Raw genomic sequence first — 20,480 nt, 5'->3', positions numbered from 1 at the left:
CTCTTGTCACAGGGTCTTTGTTTGTCTCTATCTTATAGTCTGGAAGCATCCTAATTATTGATTGATAAATCAATTAATTGCAAGGCATAAGATGATAAAAAGTGTTTGCTTTCGAATGATAATCAATCTCATATCATTTGTATGTCAATACGTTTATGCATAATCATTACAATTAAAAGATATTTGGTGTTATTACTTGCTAAAGTTTTTATATTAAATACAATATGTATAATCATTTGTTGATTTTTATTTACAAAATACATTCCACGGCACTCATCCTCTTCTTGTTAATTATCTGTCACATTGAAGTAGCAGATATTGTCCACAAGTTTATCCAGTGCTTGAACATAAGATGGGGAACTAAAATTACTCAATGTGTCCACGAAATATCGTTTCACTTGATTTGTGTACAGCTGAAGTATAGGAAACAAGAATTTTTTTTTTAGCATATATTTAATTACTTAGTTAGGAGCTTATATAGTATTTGTGGAGCACCCTTCGCCCAGCTAACTGACTCGACAACATAGCACTCAATTTATCTTAGATTAGATACCTTATTCTTCTTCTTTATTAAGCATATTCGATTTCGAATTAAAAGCGATCTTACAGATTCGATTTCTTAACTAAATAAATATACATTTCAGCTTACAAAACTGCACCTATTTTATATTACTTACAATTAATCTACATAGTTCTGCCATAAGTTCTGTTACAAGTTAGGTCCGTAATAGATGTGAAATTATAAGATTTTGAATGAAGTTAATTTTATTTAAATATTAATAATATTACAAAATATTTACATGATATCTTACAAAAAAGTTTAATTTTCTTTCGAATTGGTAAGCATTTGCTTTTACACAATTCATCAAACGATTAGGCCATTCAGCTGTTTGCTCACGCACGATTTCCATGGATGCTCGGACCAATGATTGTTTGAGACTCTCCAAATTTCTGTGAGGCCTTCGACAGGCTATGTTCTCCAATTCTGACAACAAACTGTTGTCCAATGGATTCAGATCTGGACTTCCAGACGGGCAATCTTCTGCGACTATGAACTCAGGAATATGGTTTTTTAGCCACTGCTAAAGATCCAATGCTTTCTATTGAAAAGAGTACTGCTCAACTGCTTCACACCGTCTTCTAAGGCATCCTCCTAGTACACTTTTGCCCCGGTCTTAACCACTTTTTCGCAGAAATGAAGCGATGTAACGCCTTTACAAGACACTTCCCATCAAACCATTATGGAAGCCGGTGCATGGTGGCCACGCTGAACCGTGGGCGTCTTTAGAATTTTTAGCATAGATTTTGTCGTTTTGCTTGTTAAAAACTTCTTCAATAGTGGAAATTTTCTGATTTGTAAAAAGAATAATTTCATGGCCGTTGACCGCGTGCTACCGAAGAAGCTGCTTGCAGCTGTCGAGTCTAATTTGCTTGAAGCGCGTTGTTCAAAGGTGACCAGTTGAGCGACGGAGGGCTTTCATGTGGAGATCATCTCTAATTAGTCTTAGCATGGATCTGGTCGATACATTCATTTCCCTGGACATGATTTTCTGCTTTCTTAGGGGATTTCTGCGACTTTTTTCTCGCACGGCTATTGTGTGTGCACTGATTCGAAGCAAGCGAGGGTTACCTCTGCTTTTGCTGTCTGTCACTTCAGACGTTTGGGAAAAACGATTGATCGTGCGGTAAACAAACATTCCCGCAGTATTAAGTTTTTTCAGCGATTCGTAAATCTCACTTGCACTTTTACCACACTTTTGTAACGCAATCACTGAAGTGCGATTTCCCTTAGCTCCGCACTCCATTGTTATATACTACTGTGGGCAAAAAGTAAGGTGAATTTGTCAAACTTCGCGGAATTAAAATTTCGCTCTAGTTATTTTTTCAACTCATGAACAACACTGTTAATAACATCTGGGCCAACTTTCATGTGAATGTCATTATCAGTAATATATTTACGCTTGTGTTTACCAAACTACCAAGAGTGCATTTTTCGATGTTTACAATGTCTGATTTGATTGAGCAGAGAAGTGCCATCAAATTTTGTTTGTGGAATTAAATTTCGGCTGCGGAAACATTTAGCATGTTGCAGAAGGCATTTGGTGATTCGACCATGTCGCAGAGAAATGTTTATAAGTGGTACAAAGACTTAAAAGAGGGTCGAGAACGTGTTGATGACTTGGAGCGCTCCGGATGACCATCGACGTCAACAGAGTGAAGGAGTTAGTGCTCAAAAATCGTCGGTTGACTGTTAAAGACCTTACTGATATGATCGGAATAAGAGAAGGATCTGTGAAAACCATTTTGAAAGACCATTTGGGCCTACAAAAAGTCAAATCTCGTTTGGTACCGAAAACTCTCAATTTCTTGGAAAAAAGTCGTCGCGTTAATGTGTGTGAAACAATGCTTTCAGACTACCAGGACAAGCTCACATGCATCATTACGGGAGATGAGGCTTGGATTTATGCTTACAACCCTGAAACAACCGACCAATCAAGCGAATATCGTGCTAAAGGCGAGGCCAGACCGAAAAGAGCACGTCAAAGTCGTTCAAAAATAAAAGTCATGACGACAGTTTTTTTCGATTTTCGTGGTGTGGTGCACTATGAATTCCTTCCACCTGGCCAAACAGTTAATAGGGAATATTATTTGAGCGTTATGCGTCGTTTACGTGAAGCAATTCGTCTAAAAAGGCCAGAATTATAGGCCAACAACTCTTGGTTTTTGCATCACGATAATGCACCGTCTCACACTGCACTCGTTCTTCGAGACCATTTCGCCAAAAATTCCACGCATATCGGTTCGCAACCACCGTATTCGCCTGATTTGGCTCCGTGTGATTTCTGGCTATTCCCAAAACTCAAGAGACCACTCCGGGGTCGCGTTTCGAGTCGATTGAGGAGATAAAAGCTGAATCGAAGAAGGTGCTGATGGCTATACCGGAAATGGTCTATTTAGCATGTTTCGGGGACTGGAAAAATCGTTGGCATAAGTGTATTTCATCGAGAGGGGATTATTTTGAAGGGGATGAAATTGATTTACAAGAATAAATAAAGATTTTTCATTTTACAACCAAATTCACCGTACTTTTTGCCCACAGTAGTATAATATATATATAGTCGACTCTTGTCAATTAAAACCTGCCATATTTCGAACCTCCCATTAATTCAAAGTTATCACGAGTCTCCTACAAAATCTCTTTAAACTTCGAATAATATCCACACTCGGTAATTCAAATTTGCAAAGTTTCTTGGCATGAAAAAACCTTTACTGGGCGTGGCTGAATGTTACGCATAAAACATAAGCTCATTTAACGCACGCTTCCGCAGGAAACACTTCGTTGGTATACAGATCAAATATGAGTCCTAAGAAGTATAAATGTTTGACGATTGCTGAAAAGAAGAAATTAAGGGGGTATTCTGGTCTAGAAATTTGAAAAAATCGACTTTTTTTTGCATATTTTCAAAGTTGAGACCTTTAAAAATATGCCCTAACGGTTTTTCCAAAATTGCTCAAACTTCAAACGCGATTTTCTCAAAACTATATTTTTTGAGATGGTCGTCATGAAATCTCAAGTTCTACTTGACCGATCGCTTTGAAGTTTGATCAGAATTTTTTAATATACATCTGTCTATCGCGCCTGCCTCGGATTAAGTATTTTTTTAAAATTTGAGAAGGTAAAAAAAGAGGGTAAAAAAAATTTTTTTTTTTCAAGTTGGCGCCACTTCGTGAATTTTTTTTTCTCTTTGATTTGGCGTAATCCGATAGCGACATCCTAACTAATGAAGAATTTTTTTAGTTTGTTTGTTTTAGATCACTACACCGTTTCCGATGATGGAGCACCGTTTATTATGTAGCCCCCACTCCGCCACGTTTTTTTTTTTTTTTTTTTTTTTTTATTTTTTTTTATACTTTTCCAATATTAATAAAAACCATAAAAAATTGATAGTAAAAATGTAATGAAAAACAAAATTATCTTAGTTTTAAAAATACCTAAAATTAAGGCGTCTAGACCAGAATACCCCCTTAATTGGAAAAGTAGAAGGAGGTGATAAGAAAAGCGATGTTGTAAAAGAAGATCAGGACAATTCGCAAATAATTATGGCTGATGAAGAACCAACTATCAATGGTACCAGTAGTTGATATCAGCGGTGTGAGTTTTTCTGACTATGTTCAGTGGATGAAGATTTTGCTGTCTCAGGATCCCTAACCGATGGCGAAATTTTATATGCGACAGATACGAATAAAAAGAGCAACTATGAAGATGAAGACGATACATCAGAACCTTTGGCAGAAGTGTCAGTTAAGGTAGCAAGAGCCTCATTCGATAACTTACAAAGCTTTTGTCATATCAGGCACTTTTTCTAACTTAAAAAAATTATAGAAAAGTCTCAGCAACAGTAATGTGAAGAAAAAAGCAAATTAGTTCTTTTCAAAGATTAATTCATTTTATGAATACATAAAACATTAGTAGTTAAATAAAAACCCTTGATAATGCGAAGTTTTATTTATCTTCTCTGAAAAATTTCGAAACATTTAATATTTCAAACACTCAATAATTCGTAAAATTTTAAGAGTCCCTCGAATTTCGAATTAACGAGAGTCGACTGTATATATATAATTGGCGCGTACACCCGTTTTGGGTGTTTGGCCGAGGAACTCGGCTCCTATTTGTGGTGTACGTCTTGATGTTGTTCCACAAATGGAGGGACCTACAGATTCAAGCCGACTTCGAACGGCAAATATTTTTGATGAGAAGCTTTTTCATGGCAAAAATACACTTAGAAGTTTGCCATTGCCTGCCGAGTCGCGTTTGCTAATAGAAAAAGCTTTTTTTCCATTGTTAACTGAGTATAATTTATGCGTAGTTAATGCATTCGAACCAAAGCAAATTTTCTGCGAATACGTATGCTGTGTAAAATTGCTGACAGGATTTGAAAGCGAATTAAATTCTCACGAAATTCTAGAAATCGAAGCATTGGAAGCATAATTAGTGCTCACCATCCTTAACCAGAAAAAATTATGATTTCGTAAGCTTCGCTGAGTAATATTGAAATTAATTTACTCGAGTAGCAATAGGGAATCAATCACCCCACTTATCAAATCGAAAAGGAAGTGATGGAGAGATTAGTCCTTCTTATATCTAGTGTTTTTAGATTAATAAAGAAGTACCGACTTTTATAGAATGGAATAGAATCAGTAAACTTCCAAGAATTAAAGCATAACGCACAAAAGCCTACTAATATGACAAGCAGAATATGGTCTCCAAATAAAGGCGGTGTATTCCAACTTCAAACGCAGCAGAGATGTACTATATGTATATAACAACTTTAGAATATATGGATCGACAAAGGCCGAACTAAAACGTCGAATAAAAGCAAATACGGAGTATCATTTTGAAATGGTGTAATTTATATATACGTCTTTGAAAAGAGAATTTAAAGTCAAATACCACACCAATATCAATAATTTCTTGGATAAACTAGAACCACCAATGGTAGGAAGTGGGTATAAGAGAACAAGATTTAGAATAAGAAACATAAAAGCACTTACTTATTTTTAAATCTAACATATTTCTTTTACACCAAGCAACGGCGTCATCTAAATCGGACTAACGATTTAAAGAGTCCACTCAACTTGCGATCACCGAGTATATCTTTAAATCATCAGCACAGAAAAGAAAATTTGCGTTATTACAACAACTAGAAATGTCATTAACAAAAATTCTAAAAAGTAGGGGACCCAGTATACTTCCCTGCCGTACACAGAGGACGCATTCAAAGAAATAGATGACGCAGCATCAACATTAACAAAAAACTTCCGAGAGAGGAGATAGGGTTTAATCCATTTTAAATGAGTGGATGCAAATCCTATAGATATTAAAACCCTATGATTAATCTTATGAAATATTCCAGAAAAGTCTGTGGACACAGTGTCAACTTGAACTTTTTCATTGAAAAGCAGATACCCAATATTCAGAAAAACTGCAAGATTTAAAACAGTGGATCTACCTTCCATGAAACCGTGTTGATCTACAGAAATATAACGATTAACTGTAGAACAATATTTCTCTTTCACTATAAGTTCAAATAATTTTAAAACCGTGGATAATTTGGTAATTGGTCTATAATTAGCAATATTGTTTTTATTGTCGCCTTTGAATACTGGATTAATGGTTGTTACTTTCCAGGCATCTATGAACGCTCGCCGTTCAAGGAATTTGTTGAACATTAATAAAAGTGGATAGACGATTGCAGAGCAGTTTTTAAAAGGATGTGAAGACAGCCCAACTAGATCAGATTTTGTTAATGTTTTGAGTTGCCGAATTCCATCTTCAACATCAGAAAACATTAAGGTTAGCGAACCAATATTGATTGAGGAGTTCATGCTCGCGTGACACTCATGAATCCGAGACTACTTGAAAAATTGAGCAGAAGAAATCTGCAAAAAGATTAGCAGCATCCATAGAAGAATTTGCTTGAGTTTCATTATATGTAGTAGACAACAGAAGGAGTACTTGAGCATGATTTCCTGGATTTAACATATCGCCAGAAGGAACTAGGATTTAATTTTATGTCCGTTTCGAACTTAAGAATATAGTTTCGCTTTAAATTCCTATCCCAAGGTTTAAGTTCTCTGGAAAAATGTAAATTTTTATTTTTGTGAGTGATGGAGTGTGAAAACTTAAACTTTATGAAATATTTATTTCTCAAATTCTTTCAGCTTTCTCAGTTCTTTCGTATGCCACGATACTCTATAACTTGTATTTTTTTTCACTGGCATATTATTTTTACAGATATAATTTATCTTATGCTTAAAAATATCGTAACAATTAGCAACTTCAACCCCAGTAATCCCAATCTAGAATATCAACTGTTAAATTAGTTATATTAAAATTGCAATTTCTACAACACACTCTATTATATAATGTGACTATTATCAGAATAAAAGTTATTAAACTCGTAAAACTCTATAAGAAGGATAAGTGGTACATGTTATAGACCAGAGGTTGACAGAGGGTTTCCGCATTCTATTATAAAAAATGTAAATGCACATTAATGCAAATGAGATGGAGAATTCGAGAAAGACTATTTGAGAGATTATTTATCTAAACCAGTCCAAAACTTAAAAAATTATGAATCAAATAGGTTTCAGAAATGACACTAACATTGTTCGGACATAATGCAGTACTATTTAATGGTGAATGCTTTGAGAATAACCACGAAATATGTAGCTAATATATTAAACGGGTATTTCGTGCAGAGCTGTCTGTTTGTTGGCTAAATGACAGTCCAGAGTATTGTTTATAGGTGCGCGGAAACATTTTGCAGAGAGTAAACGCGAAAAAGGAAAATCAGTAATGGATTCCAAACGCAGTAGTGTGAATGCATTATATTTGGCTGGAAAATCACAACCAGCGATTGTTCGTGAGCTCGAGCACCTTAAAGTAAATAAAGTTGTTGCTTATCGCACCATTACTCGTTGGTTAATGGTTAATGGTTGTAAAGGGTTAAGGTGTGGCCCTTTAGCACTGCGACCATATTGATCTATTGTGCACCCTATGCTGTCTATTGACTGTTAAGTATGCTTATGAATTGTACCAGCTCCTTCTGAGGGAGTGATTGAAGGTCTTCATCTGTAAGCATGAACTTGTTTAAAAACCTTTTCCTTCTATGCGTCAACCCCGGACATTCGATAACACAGGCCGACAAAATTTAACCAACATTCAGACCCAGAAACCAGACTATATATTTCCGAAGGTTTATGATACGCTGAATCCAAATCTGGCCTCAGAATTGCTCTATTAGTTTGAGTTTTCGAGATATCCTAACCTAAAAGTGCAAAACACCCCATTTTTGCCCATATTTGAGGTTATGTAGCCTTGCAGATGTTTGCAGGGTTTTTTGCACTTTTAGGTTAGGATATCTCGAAAACTCAAACTAATAAATTAATTTTAGTTATCAATCCGAATTTTGCATGGACAGAGAAGCAGATATTAGTTTAAATTATTTCGGATACTTTTCCTTGTAGACTAGTGTAATGAGATGTTCTATAGACTCCTCATCTTCGCAGCAGAATTTGCAGGTGCTTGTGTTAGTTATGCCTAATTTATGTAAGTGTTTGTTGCAGGTGAAGTGACCCGTGAGGGCGCCTGTGAGAGTGCGAATGCTCTTTTTGTTTAACGTGAGGGCCATGTTAGCTCTTTTAGCGTTGAAACTTAGGAACTTTTTGGAGTGTCTAAGACCCTCTACATTGTTCCAATGCTGTTCTAATACTCGTTACAATGATACTGGTAGAATCACGAAACGTCATGGAGGTGGTCAGTACGCTTCCTTACATTACAAATTGGAGCACTGTTTTTTTTTATTTTAAAACTTTGAAACAATAACTTTTACTCTGCATTAATCAAATGTAGCAGTTATTTTCTATTACCAAGGCACATATTTTATCACTATTACATTTTGAAAACAGAAGGAACATTTCTTCAAAATTCCACTAATTAAAATAAGCCGGAATAAGCAGGCGTAGCAAATTTTAAAAATGTCCTGTTGATTTTTGATTATGTACAGGGAAGAAGCATTAACAGCCTAACTCCGTCAATGTGGGACTTTAACCCGAACTAAATCTCAAACGGGCCAAGTACCGATCGCTCCCGATACTACCGTTAAGTATTTCGTCGATGCAATGCCTTGAAAGCAATATCTGCTTGTTACCATACACTGCTTTCAGGAGAGGGTCATGCCTGGCGTATCCGAGGATGCCACGTCACCGGGTATTCGCAACAGAATTCTGCCGCTAATTTCACAAACTCTCACCCATTCAGTCGTTGATCAGACGGCAACGAAGCAACATGAGTAGGATTGTGTTGATTTTTTTCGTATATTGCCAACGCAATCTGAGTTTTTGCGTAAACAAACCGCAGTCACGTCAGGCCAATCAGCTGATTCCTTTAAAATCGATGAGAGCCGTTAACGATCTGATCTTGGATCACCTTATGAATTCGTTTCACCATGTGTCATATTAGTACTCATCCGCCAAAAAAACGTAAATTTCCAAGTCCGATATCGTCAGTTTGCCTGCATCTACGCCTTTGTTGGCTTACACGCTTTCTTGACGTTCGACAGCCACCTTCGCTTCAGCGTCAATAACTCTAAATCTGCGGGCGTGACGCTACAGCTTCTAGTATTTCCTTAAGTCTTTCGCAGCGGAGGCATACGAATAGCACATGTTCCGCATTTTCGTCGAACGCTGGTTCGCACTGCTCACTATATGAAACCTCTTCATGTCCAAAGTTGTGAAATTGTGCTTTAAAACATCCATTATGCCTAGATACTTCACATATGGCTGAGACTCAATGACATTGTTACCAACTCTGAGCTCCACCTTTTCTACCTTCCTACGACTGCTGATGAGTACGGCCTCTCTCTTATGGGCAAGACATTTCTGAGCCATTTCTATAGTATTTATGTTGCATAATGTTTACTACCTCCGTTAGCGTTCTTACAGTCACAATGATTGATACATCGTCCGCAAAACCAATAATTGATGCCCCTGGTCTACTTTGAACCATAAAATACCATCGTACATGATATTCCACAGTAGGGGTTCTAGCAAGGGCCCTTCTTGTGGCACACCAGCTGTGACTTTATAGTCGGTAGCTCTAAGATCGCTATCGCACCGCAACACTCCTATCGGGCAGATAGCTGGAGGTTATTGACACTTGCAATATGCAGAGAATGTGGAGTATTTCCAACCAGCTAGCACTGTTGAAGGCGTTTTTAACATCTAACACGGCAACCAAACGCTATTCTTTGGTTCCACTTAGCCATCGCTTGCCATTAACAACCTTTTCGGCAATTGCTTTTACAACCTCAATCGCATCTGTAGTAGATGCTGTATAATGATGCAATGATTTATAAGCCTGCTTATTTGCTATTTCGCTGCTCATCACTCTTTCGATTGCCTGTGCCCTGTATTTGCTAATATTCTATTAAACCAACTTCGTTGTACTTCCTCCACTGATAGAAACACATAACCCACACATACAAACACTTCTACACACCACTCTGTTCCTCCTTACCTGCCATTCATAACTCGTGACTGGGACTTTTTTATGTTTGGACGCTACATCCTTGAGCAACGTCCTAACAAAGCGTGCATCATTCAAATGTTCTATGACCAACTGAAAAACGTGGAGTACCATTTTCTGATGTAAGGCGGCCAATTGGACATTCAGGTGACCTTGAGGATTACGAAACAATTCATAGAGTTCATAATGTTCAGTGAAGAGACTGAAATTGAAAAATAATTAAAATTATTTTTGCTTAATCGCAAAACATAAATGCAACGATGAAAATTAGCCGTCACAGTAGAAAACCGTCTAAACGGTAAACGCTTCATCCACATACTTTACGTAAGTGCTGAGCGAAACTTGATGCTGCTTCTTCTTTATCATTGCCCAACCAGCTTTAAGTGACAATACTTCAGTGCTTGTTAAACCGAAATCATTTTCAATTGGTTTTGTATCATACGGTTCTAAGGCTTTTGGAAACACGGCCGGAATTTTCTTTTCATGTACGAACTCGTTACCATATGAATCTGAAAATATGATTGACCTCAGCGTTAGCTAGTTTTGGAAATAATTGCACTTTAGTTACCCATATTTGATATCCCTTCCCTATAAATGTGTGGAAACACGCAGTAAATAAATCAATTTCTCCTCTTGGAAAGAAAAACAAAAAATGACACTTCTGTAAAAATACAGATAACGTAAAAGTAAAACTTGCCAGTTTTCAAGAAAAAAGTACATGAAATAACAGTCGTTTCAGCAGTCGTAATAGCAGTCGTTTCAGCTCGGACTGCGCTTGCTGCGGTGAGAGTGACGAGCTGTTCTACCGCGAGTTGGTTGGCGTCTGCTGCGCCAATTGTAGCCCTCTGATACTAGAGACATCATTCTTCTGATTTGTGTGACCACCACCTATGACGCCCTTGAGCGCAGTGTGAGCTGATCCGCTTCCAGAGATGCATTCAGAATCGGTGCATTCTTAACCGGCGAACATCTCAACAGTTGGCTGCTTCTTCTAAAGGTAATTCCTAGTTCCGCACTGTCCTCATTTCGTCTATCTTTGCTTCTTGTTTAAAATTATTATTCATTCTCAGTTGTATTGGGTATCGACTTTAGGCCACTATCCTCACACGAAAGTGCAGTTTCCCTAAGTGTCCCCATGGTTATCTATACGAGCAGGGAGGGCAGGACGAGAGCTAGCCAGGATTTCTCAACTGAGCCTGCACCACCAACTTAATGGTGACGTATGAGGAATGTACCCGAAGGCTTGCCAAAGTTTTAGCAGGACGTTGGCGCTGCATCATTAGCTCAGGAGCCGTTTCAGCAAGATGTCACTCTTGTTTACTAAGGCCCCAGAGTACTTCAGCAACCAGCCAGAACGCCTTCTCTCTTTAGCAGGTACCCGGCGGATGCTGTGGTTTCAGTATCCGGGAAAGCCGTGAGCTGCTTGGTATGTACTTGCAAGGATTATGCTGGGCTTTTCCAACTCCACCCACTCCCCGTTGTATATAGATTGTTGTTATTGAACTAACATTACTAAACTCCACAGTTGAGAAAGTACGAGGGTCGTTTGAAAAAAATATTTAATATTTTGTGATAAACCTTTTTTAGGTTTATTCACTTCGACCAACGCTGTTCTAGTTTATTGTTCTGAAAAAAAGCCATTCGTTTCTGTAATCTCGTCCGCGGTTGAATAAAATCTTTTTCCCGCCAGCCATTTCTTCGAATTGGTGAACAAATAGCAGTCCAAATAATCCGAGGAAACCAAGTCTGGAGAATAGTAGGAATATGAAACGAGTTGGAACTCTATTTCCATTCATTTTACGACCACAACTGCTCAGGCGTGAGCTGGTTGGATTGCCGTGGTGGAAAAGGAAAATCAATCGACTTCTTCGATTCAAATGAATGCCAAACACAAAGAAATAGTCAGTACTACTTAACAACATCATAGCAAGCGTTAGATTAGATTCGATTTTCTACGAGGTTCGCACTTCGGCCTCATGGTGTTTTGTGCACTCTACTCATCACAGTATCTCATCCAGACCCAGTTTCCTTATGAAACTCAGGGTAGAGCGGGTTGGATTAAGCGTATGTGCCCTTCTTCTGGCTGGAGTTGGCCTAGATGGCTCAACATTCAAGGAGAAGGTGGTTTGGAGTATCCTGGGATTGGTCGCATCATCATCATTCTTCTTTCACAGCATTATATTGCGGGGTGCGTCAAAGCTTCTTTCACAATGCTCTTCCAAAGCGGTCTATCTTGAGGTTTTGCTTCGTAGTTACGTATTCTCAAATCCTTGAGATTGTTCTCCACTGCGTCTATACATCGATTCCTCGGTCTATCTTTGGCATTTACGTTCTTAGTTTTCTTGTTATGGCTTTCCTCACGGCACAGTCAGCAAGGATGCGTGAAACATGACCTAGCCATCTTATGCGCTGCGCTTTAACAAAGTGCACCGGTGTCTCGTTCTGAGTGAGATCGTTTAGTTCGGAGTTGTACCGGAGTCTATAGGTACATACCAAAAAAAAAAGAGACGGACAAAAACTGTTTGAAAAATCTCCGACCAATTAACTTGTTACCAAACATTAGCAAAGTTTTTGAGGTCGTAATCAACAAAAACATAAATAGGGTAACTAAAACTAACAACTTAGTGACTTATAAACAATTTTGTTTCAAAAAAATTATTAAGTACATAAACATAAAAAATATCACAATTTTTTTTAAAGAAGTATCTTCGCAAATTTTATTGATTGAAAATTGAAATTTTTTTATGTACATAGAAATAGTTTAGATTTTTAGTTTTTCTGTTTTGACGTTTTTATCTTAATTTTCTTTGCACTCACTTAACTTTTTGGAATTATTTAGGACCTTCTCTCAACAAATTAATTTATTTTTAGTAAATATCCAACTTATGTTCTTAAATTTGTTTTTTAGTTCATGCTTCAACAAGGTACCGAAAATCAGTCTACCAGTGATCCTGCTCTGATGCGGAAATAGTGTAACATGAATTTAGTCAGTTTATCGAAAGAGCCGACTGTGGTTGGCGATAAATGGCTGCTTAGCTCCGAGAATATGTGTATCTGAATGTAATCCAATTGGGGCTGAAATTTTGGTTTAAATGCATTATACAGTACATATTTAAATATATTTATACACTAGGGTGGGCCAATTTATGTGCGAAGTTTTTTTGTTTGGCTTAACAAAGTTCTAAGCAAATCCGCCAAAGGCATAATAGTGTAAAATTTTCAAAATTTCTTGCATTTTCAAGTATTATAGAAGTTGCAATTTATTTTTGATGCCACTAAGTTTCACCACAATCTGGATATTCACAAGACTGTCGCATTGTAGCCTGTCGTAAACTTTCAACGCCTAAAACTATATTGAGGGGGCTTACCAAGTACCGGACAAGTCATATTATAAACTTTCCCATAACTAAAACATTATTGTTTATGGTTTCAAGTCTTCTAAACATTTATTTAACCGCTAAAAACTTTAAGAAAAAGTAAATCAAGAAAAAAAGTACTCGTATTATCCTAGTCCTTCTCCTTGTTGTTGCTGTACTAGCATTACAAAACTCCACAGCTGATGAAGTACAGAAGCTTATAAATTTCGCAGACCACTACTCAGCTCTCAGTGAATTTGAGAGAATCAGCTGTTGAGCTGACGTAATTTAATTTTTTTTTTGTTTTGTTTTATCACGCTGAGGTGGCCCAAACAATCACCAAGCCTGACTTAAAGGTCAAGAAAGTTTTGTGAACTGCCTGAACTGTATAAGATATATATTTTTTTTTATTAAATTTCAATTATATTTTTTATTAAATTAGTTCGAATTGCTCCCACATCCACCCTATTTGCCAGATTTGGCTCCTAGCGGCTACTGGCTGTTCGCAGGCCTACAGAAAATCCTCGCAGGTAAGAAGTTACGCTCGAATGAAGAGGTATCACTGAAACTTAGGCCTATTTAGAGGCAAAATATCAAGCCGTTCTACAAAAATGGTTTTGAAAGGTTAGAGCGACGTTGGAATGATTGCGCTATTCTTGATGGAAATTGCGTTGATGAATAAAGCTAATTTTGAGCAAAAAACAGTCGAGATTTTTTTTGGTAAGCCCGGGACTTTTCAGCCCATGTGTTATTGTGTGTATCTAATTTCAGTTGTATCAAAAATAAATTTCAAAAAAACGAAAACTTGTTTAGCTGTTCTTTTCTTTTAAGACTAAACAGAAATGTGAAAAGAGGTCACTATTGCAACCTCTGGTGTGTGTTTAAGGAAAAAGTAAAGCCTACAAATGGATTACTCGTGAAAAAAAAGCTTCTTAAAACAAATTTTTACAAAAAAAAAATATCAACACTGATTTTGCTTATTTTTTTTTTACAATACTTTAGCAACATAAAGCGTTACAAAGGAAAAAAAAATAGTTTTGAAATTTGGCAAGCTCGAAATTTTGTGTAGTCATACAAAATTGTCTATTTTCAATGATTACTGCATTTCAGCCTTCCAGAACAGATCTCAAGTTGATGCAATTTATACAGACTTCTCTAAAGCGTTTGACAAAGTATCGCACCGAATACTCTTGTCGAAGCTTGCATCATTGGGTATACACTCCACGTTTTTGTCGTGGATCAAATCATATTTGTCCAACAGGCACTGCGTTGTAGCCGTTGATAATACGACATCTCGTGCATTTATTGCATCCTCTGGTGTCCCACAGGGAAGTATTCTGGGACACCTTCTCTTCATTCTCTTTATTAACGATATTGGTTCATGGTTTTCTTTTGCTGAACACTTGTTGTATGCTAATGATCTTAAAATATTTGCGGTGATTAAGAGTGTTAATGACTCTGAAAAGTTGCAAACCGACTTGCACAATGTCCGGAACTGGTGCTATTTAAACCATTTGTCACTAAATATTAGCAAATGCTTTCACGTAAAATATGCTAAATCAAACAATACTTTGCATACTGCGTATAGTATTGCTGGCTTACCTTTGCAATCCGTTGAGGAAATTAAAGACTTGGGCGTTATTTTCGACCCTTAGCTGAATTTCACTAGCCATGTTAACCACGTCATAAGACGATCATATGCGATGCTCGCATTCGTACGCCGAAATTGTTCTGCATTTAGCAACCCACACACTCTCAAAACATTGTATTGTGCTTTTGTTAGATCAAGATTAGAGTATGCCGCTGTTATTTGGAGACCGTACCAAATAGGTCTGTCTAATCGGATTGAGAGAGTTCAGAAAGTCTTTCTTCGTTTTGCGCTCCGATCTTTAAACTTTTCTGAACCGCTCTCGATGTTTATTAATTGACTTAAAACCACTTGATAGCAGACGATCTATTCTATCGTGCTCATTTATTATTCGTATCATTTCTGGATCTATTGATTGTCCTTCCCTTTTAAGTAAAATTCAATTTAATATACCCAATATGAGGCTCCGACAGTATGAAACCTTTAAAATTGGCTTCTCGAGAACCAACTATGGGTGAATGCTCCGATTCCTAGGGCATGTGCAGATTTAAATATGTTTTTCAATTCTTCTGGTGCTGATTTTACATGGCCGTATGGCATCTTAGTCAATCATCTTAAATCGTTCTTTTCTTAGTATACTACTAAACTATTGTACATTAGCTTAATATAGTCTGTAAGAATGTATCCATTCAAAGACAATAAATAAATAAATAAAATTGGCTCACCCTAATATACACATGCGGAAAGCTTACTTTTATATTGGCAATATCCGTAGAATATTTTGAATGTAACTTTACGAAAGGTTCCAGTATTTTCGAAGTTTGAAGTGGATCGACGTTACACTTTATCACTTTGCCATAAACTCGCAATAGCCGATAGGTGTAGTTTATCAAATCATATCTACTTATTTTTCCATTTTGATCACGAAAATTCTCTATCAACTCGCAATTTGTTACATATAAGCTGCATTAAAAAGAACAGGCAATGGATTATTGTGAATGTGATTAAATACAAGGAAAAGCCCAAAATAAACAAGTCTGGCGTCCTAAAAATATTTTTTAAGGTGCCATCTTTTTAATGAGTTAGTGCGTTGGAAGTTACATCCCTAGCTGACTTCCAGTGGAAGCTTGATGACATTCGGTTCAGTGGAGGCGAAGTTATTGTGCCTAAGATGTCAGTATGTTTGTGTCATCGGTACAAACATGAGTTTCGAATAAAGAGCTAATATTAAATTTTGTTTTAAAATCGGTAAAACGTTTACCGAAACATTTGAATTGATGAAAAAAGTTTATGGCGATGATTATCTATCTTGTGCCAGAGTTCATGAGTGGTTTACACGTTTCACAGATGGTTGTGAGACATAATACAGGCCGCCCAAAATCAATAGTCACCGAAAACTTCATCGAAATTTTTCGTAAATTTATCAAAAATGAACTGAAATCATAGTTGAAATTCATGTAATCGGAATTGAATATCTCCAAAACATCGATTTATCGCATTTTAACTGATCATTTGGGCTGTGTACGTTTCAATTCGCACAAGTTAATTGAGGACCAAAAATTGCTCAGAATTCAACATTCGAAAGACCTCATTAAAGAGGCGAGATGAGCCGAGAACTTCCTTTACAACATTGTAACTGGTGATGAAAAGTGGTGGTTCCAACATGAACCTGAAACTAAGCGTCAAAGTGCTGAATGGAAGGCCCAGACGAGCCACTATCCAAAAAATCGTGTTTGGAGAAGTCAAAAATCAAGTCGATGCTCATTTGTTTTTGCGATTCCTACGGAATTGTCCACAAGGAGTTCGTGCCAATGGGCCAAACCGTCAATGAAAGTTTTTATCTTGGCATTTTAAAGCAATCGTTGCATCGTATTCGTCGAATTCGTCCTAAATACCGCGAAAGAGGAAGCTGGCGTTTACTGCTTGATAATGCACCATCTCATCGATCCACTCTTGTGACTGATTTTTTGACTGGAAATCACATTTTAACCATCAATCACTCACCGAATTCGCCTGATATGGCTCTCTGTGACTTCTACCTATTCGGAAAATTGCATTTAGCCATGAGAGGAAAACGTTTTGCGTCCGTAGAGGCCATCCAAAAGGCTTGTACCGACATCCTGAAGGACATACCGGTCAATGACCTGAAACACTCTTTCGAAAAGCTTTTAGATCGCGCTAAACAGAGTATCGAGACCAGAGGGGACTATTTTGAATAAATAAACGCGTCAAGTCATCAGCACAAAGTTCCTGTCGTTTCTATTATAGCTCTCTCTTGTTTATTTTGGACTTCACCTTGTACGTATGTGTATTTCGAGTTTACCTACTCCACTGGAATTTCCTTTGAGAGTCTACGAATTTTCGGCTCTATGATTCTCCAAGCATTTTGCAATGAGATGATTTCACAATCGGAGAAATTTGGATACAGCTTAGACACATCCATGCCCTTAGTACGCATCTTAAAACTCGAGACGACCGAAAAATGTAAAAATTGGGAACCAATATTTGTTGGTAGGAATGACATTCTGCAATTGCTTGTATTTCTATTTGCACTTTTCTGGAAATTTCTATTATTTTTTTCAAGTACACTACTCGACTTTGTGTGAACCGAACAAACGCGTTTACTTTAAATATTGAAGACTTGGCGGGCGGGTTTAAAAAACAGATATATTTTATATAAAAATATGAAAAAATTATAAAAATATTGTATATTCACAAGATTATGCCTTCATTTCGTTTTTTTTTGTTTTGAATAATAATTTACAATTTCAATTGAGTTTTACAATTTTTCGAACAGTCCACACAAAATGAATATGCGATCGAAAGCAAGTGTGTATTTGTATTCGTAGAATTTTAGAGGCCAATTTATTTATTTATTAATATCCAAAATAACAACCAAATAGCTGTTAAATGGGATGTGAGTGAAGGCTGCATTTTATCACCATTACTTTTCACTTCTGTGTTGGGCAAAATGTTGCTTGAGGCAACTAAGGAAAAGAAACATTCCATGGGGCCTAACTGAAAGGCTCGAGGATTTAGACTACGCTGATGACATCTGACTTTTAAGCAGCACCGCTGCAGACATTTAAAGGGAAATCGAATTGATGGTTGATTTTGCAAAGAAAGTAGGACTGCGGATAAACGCTGACAAAACTAAAGCTCTCCGAGTGTAACGAGCACTTTTTCATCTGCAATAAGTCGTTGGAAAATAAAGACCGTTTTTGTTACTTAGGCTCAATCCTTGACAAATATCGCGACTCTTCGGCAGATGTCGTTAATCGGCTTGTAAAAACTAGACCAGCTTTCGGCGCCTTAGGCTCAATGTGGAACTCACACCGTATAAATTTAAGAATCTTCGAATCGATCGATACAGAAAGTTCAAGTGCTTGTCAATAAGTGCCTTCGCCAAATCATCAAAATATTCGGCCCAATACAACAACAAATGACAAGCTCTTAACTCAACAGTCACTTAACTCAACAGCAACCGATTAATACAGAAATTGTACGTAAAAGGAATTGGCTTGGCCATATGCTACGCAAACCACCCGACGAAATCGCTAGACGAGCCATTACGTGGAACCCACAAAGCAGCAGACGTAGGGGAAGAGCAGCTCATACTTGGAGAAAGCGGCAGGAAATCGAAATGGTGAATATCCAGCTAAGTTGGAACAAGATCAAAAATCATACATAGGACAGAGCAGCTTGGATAAAACTTGTTACGGCCCTTTGCTCCTTAACGGAACGATAGGAATTATATATTTGTATTTGTATTTAAAACAACAACATTTGGCTATATTTCAGAGTAGAACGTAAGGAGCATAACAATATTTAATATTTAAATTTGAAATCTAAAACTTTTTCCCAGACGAGTGTATTTACGAGGGGGTCCATTTTTCCAAAATTTTAAATATTTGTTTATTTTTCAACATAGTCCCCTTTTAGAAAGATACACTTTTCCCAACTCTCCGGGCCCCTCCAAAAATAGGATTTGTCGAACCCTCCAAAATACGCCTCTGTCTCGGCGTGGACTTCCTCGTTTGAACTGAATTTTTCCCCCCGCGAGCCATGTCTTCATGTTAGGGAACAAGAAAAAGTCGCAAGGAGCCGATCGGGTAAATACGGGGAGTGCGGCGACGACTCATGCAGTTTGGCGGCGATAACTCCGGATGAATGTGCGGGTGCGTTATCGTGGTGAAACAGCACCTTCTTTTTCGCCAAATGCGGCCGTGTCTCTTTCAATTTTTTGTGAAAGCGTTCCAATAACTCACTGTAGTATTGCTCAGCGATCGTTCTTCCTTCTCCAAAAAATACATGAGGATGACACCGTTCGCATCCCAAAAAATCGTCGCCATGACCTTTCTCGGTCGATGTCACTGTCTTCGCCTTCTTTGGAACAGATTCACTGGGAGAAATCCATTACTTTAATTGTTGCTTAGTTTCTGTTGTGTAATGATGAATCCAGGTTTCATCAACGTTGAACAACTCGCGCGCAAAAATTCCTCCAAACACTGCTTCGAAGTTAACAGCCGCATCCGCTTGTTTTTTGTTTGAGAGTAATATTAATTGCCGTTCTAGTCGACACTCTTATGGCCTCTGTTATTTCGTGCGCTTTCGTTCATCATGTTGTGGACTTTTTGAATGATTTCCTCGATACCCACGTCTGTCGGGCATCCTGATCGCTCCTCATCAAGAACGGAACTTCGCCCACATTTAAATTCGTTGAACCAATATCTAACTGTGGTCATATATAGCGAAGCGTCCCCATAGACATCATCCAACTTTGCTTTTATCTCTTCGCATTTTTCCCATCCCGAAATAAAAGGCGAATTACCGAACGATCATTTTCCATCTTAGCGAAAATTACGAAACACATCCTACTGGAATAGCTTCCAAATCCAAACCAACGTATCAATCAGTCTCAAATTTGTTTTGCCGTCGTTTGATAGCATACGATACTAACACCAACTTCCCTCGATAACGCCATTAACGCCATCTGTCATCAAACACATGTACTTATTGAACTGAAATATGAGAGAAAAAAATTTAAATTGTTCGGATGAAAGTGCATTTAGGTTAAATGTAGCGCGTCGCTAGAAGTAAAAAACCTATGACCATGGCAGTCTATTATTGCGACAAACGCTGTATATCTCGGAGGGGACTGATTATATCATCCCAACGGTAACATTCAACAGGAATTTTGCAACTATCCTTTCCTCCATCCCGGAGGAATGAAGTAAGGGATTCTCACTAAACAACTTCGAAACTATATCTATACAGATGGCTCTAAAGTGGACTGTGGTGTTGGGATAGGTATGTATATATTTTCATAGGCTTAGAACTGAAAAATATGTGCGTCATCGTTATGCCTACAATGGCTTTCAGGTAGAAGTACTGGCAATTGAGGAAGCTGCACTCCAGACACTGGACTCGGCTACAACAGCCTCTA

General features: G+C 37.5%; 2 protein-coding genes across 3 annotated transcripts; both read right to left on the bottom strand.

The window, feature by feature from the left end:
* Positions 1–200: 200 nt before the first annotated feature.
* On the bottom strand, positions 201–10,748 carry LOC128859417 (uncharacterized). Its single transcript, XM_054096433.1, has 4 exons — positions 10,659–10,748; positions 10,410–10,599; positions 10,082–10,292; positions 201–413 (listed from the first exon to the last, which is right to left on the bottom strand). Exons 1-4 carry the CDS (start codon positions 10,660–10,662, stop codon positions 288–290), a joined length of 531 nt encoding a protein of 176 aa, XP_053952408.1. The 5' UTR covers positions 10,663–10,748; the 3' UTR covers positions 201–287.
* A 2,053-nt stretch (positions 10,749–12,801) lies between these two features.
* LOC128859397 (uncharacterized) lies at positions 12,802–17,819 on the bottom strand. Of its 2 annotated transcripts, XM_054096431.1 has the most exons (3): positions 17,362–17,783; positions 15,787–15,997; positions 12,802–13,165 (listed from the first exon to the last, which is right to left on the bottom strand). In XM_054096431.1, exons 1-3 carry the CDS (start codon positions 17,556–17,558, stop codon positions 13,025–13,027), a joined length of 549 nt encoding a protein of 182 aa, XP_053952406.1. In that variant the 5' UTR covers positions 17,559–17,783; the 3' UTR covers positions 12,802–13,024. The 2 variants fall into 2 exon arrangements, 1 of the variants encoding a protein (XP_053952406.1); XR_008454150.1 differs by lacking the exon at positions 12,802–13,165 and having other exon boundaries at positions 15,908–15,997; positions 17,358–17,819.
* Between the last annotated feature and the right edge of the window lie 2,661 nt (positions 17,820–20,480).

This window comes from Anastrepha ludens, chromosome 2, assembly GCF_028408465.1.
Source record: "Anastrepha ludens isolate Willacy chromosome 2, idAnaLude1.1, whole genome shotgun sequence".
Taxonomy (NCBI): domain Eukaryota; kingdom Metazoa; phylum Arthropoda; class Insecta; order Diptera; family Tephritidae; genus Anastrepha; species Anastrepha ludens.
The sequence above is the reverse complement of the archived record's forward strand: the minus strand, read 5'-3'. Positions and strand labels throughout refer to the sequence as shown.

Bases quoted from the DNA above. Each gene is read 5' to 3' on its own strand.
- LOC128859397 (XM_054096431.1), bottom strand. From the start codon at position 17,558: ATGTCATTCCTACCAACAAATATTGGTTCCCAATTTTTACATTTTTCG. The intron at 15,998-17,361 runs GTAGGTAAACTC...TTTTTAATGCAG, and splicing joins TCAAAGGAAATTCCAGTGGA to CTTATATGTAACAAATTGCG. The intron at 13,166-15,786 runs GTAAGCTTTCCG...CCAAAATTTCAG, and splicing joins CGGATATTGCCAATATAAAA to CCCCAATTGGATTACATTCA.
- LOC128859417 (XM_054096433.1), bottom strand. The intron at 10,293-10,409 runs GTATGTGGATGA...TTTCAATTTCAG, and splicing joins TCGCTCAGCACTTACGTAAA to TCTCTTCACTGAACATTATG. The intron at 414-10,081 runs GTAAGGAGGAAC...CCTATACTTCAG, and splicing joins TCACGAGTTATGAATGGCAG to CTGTACACAAATCAAGTGAA.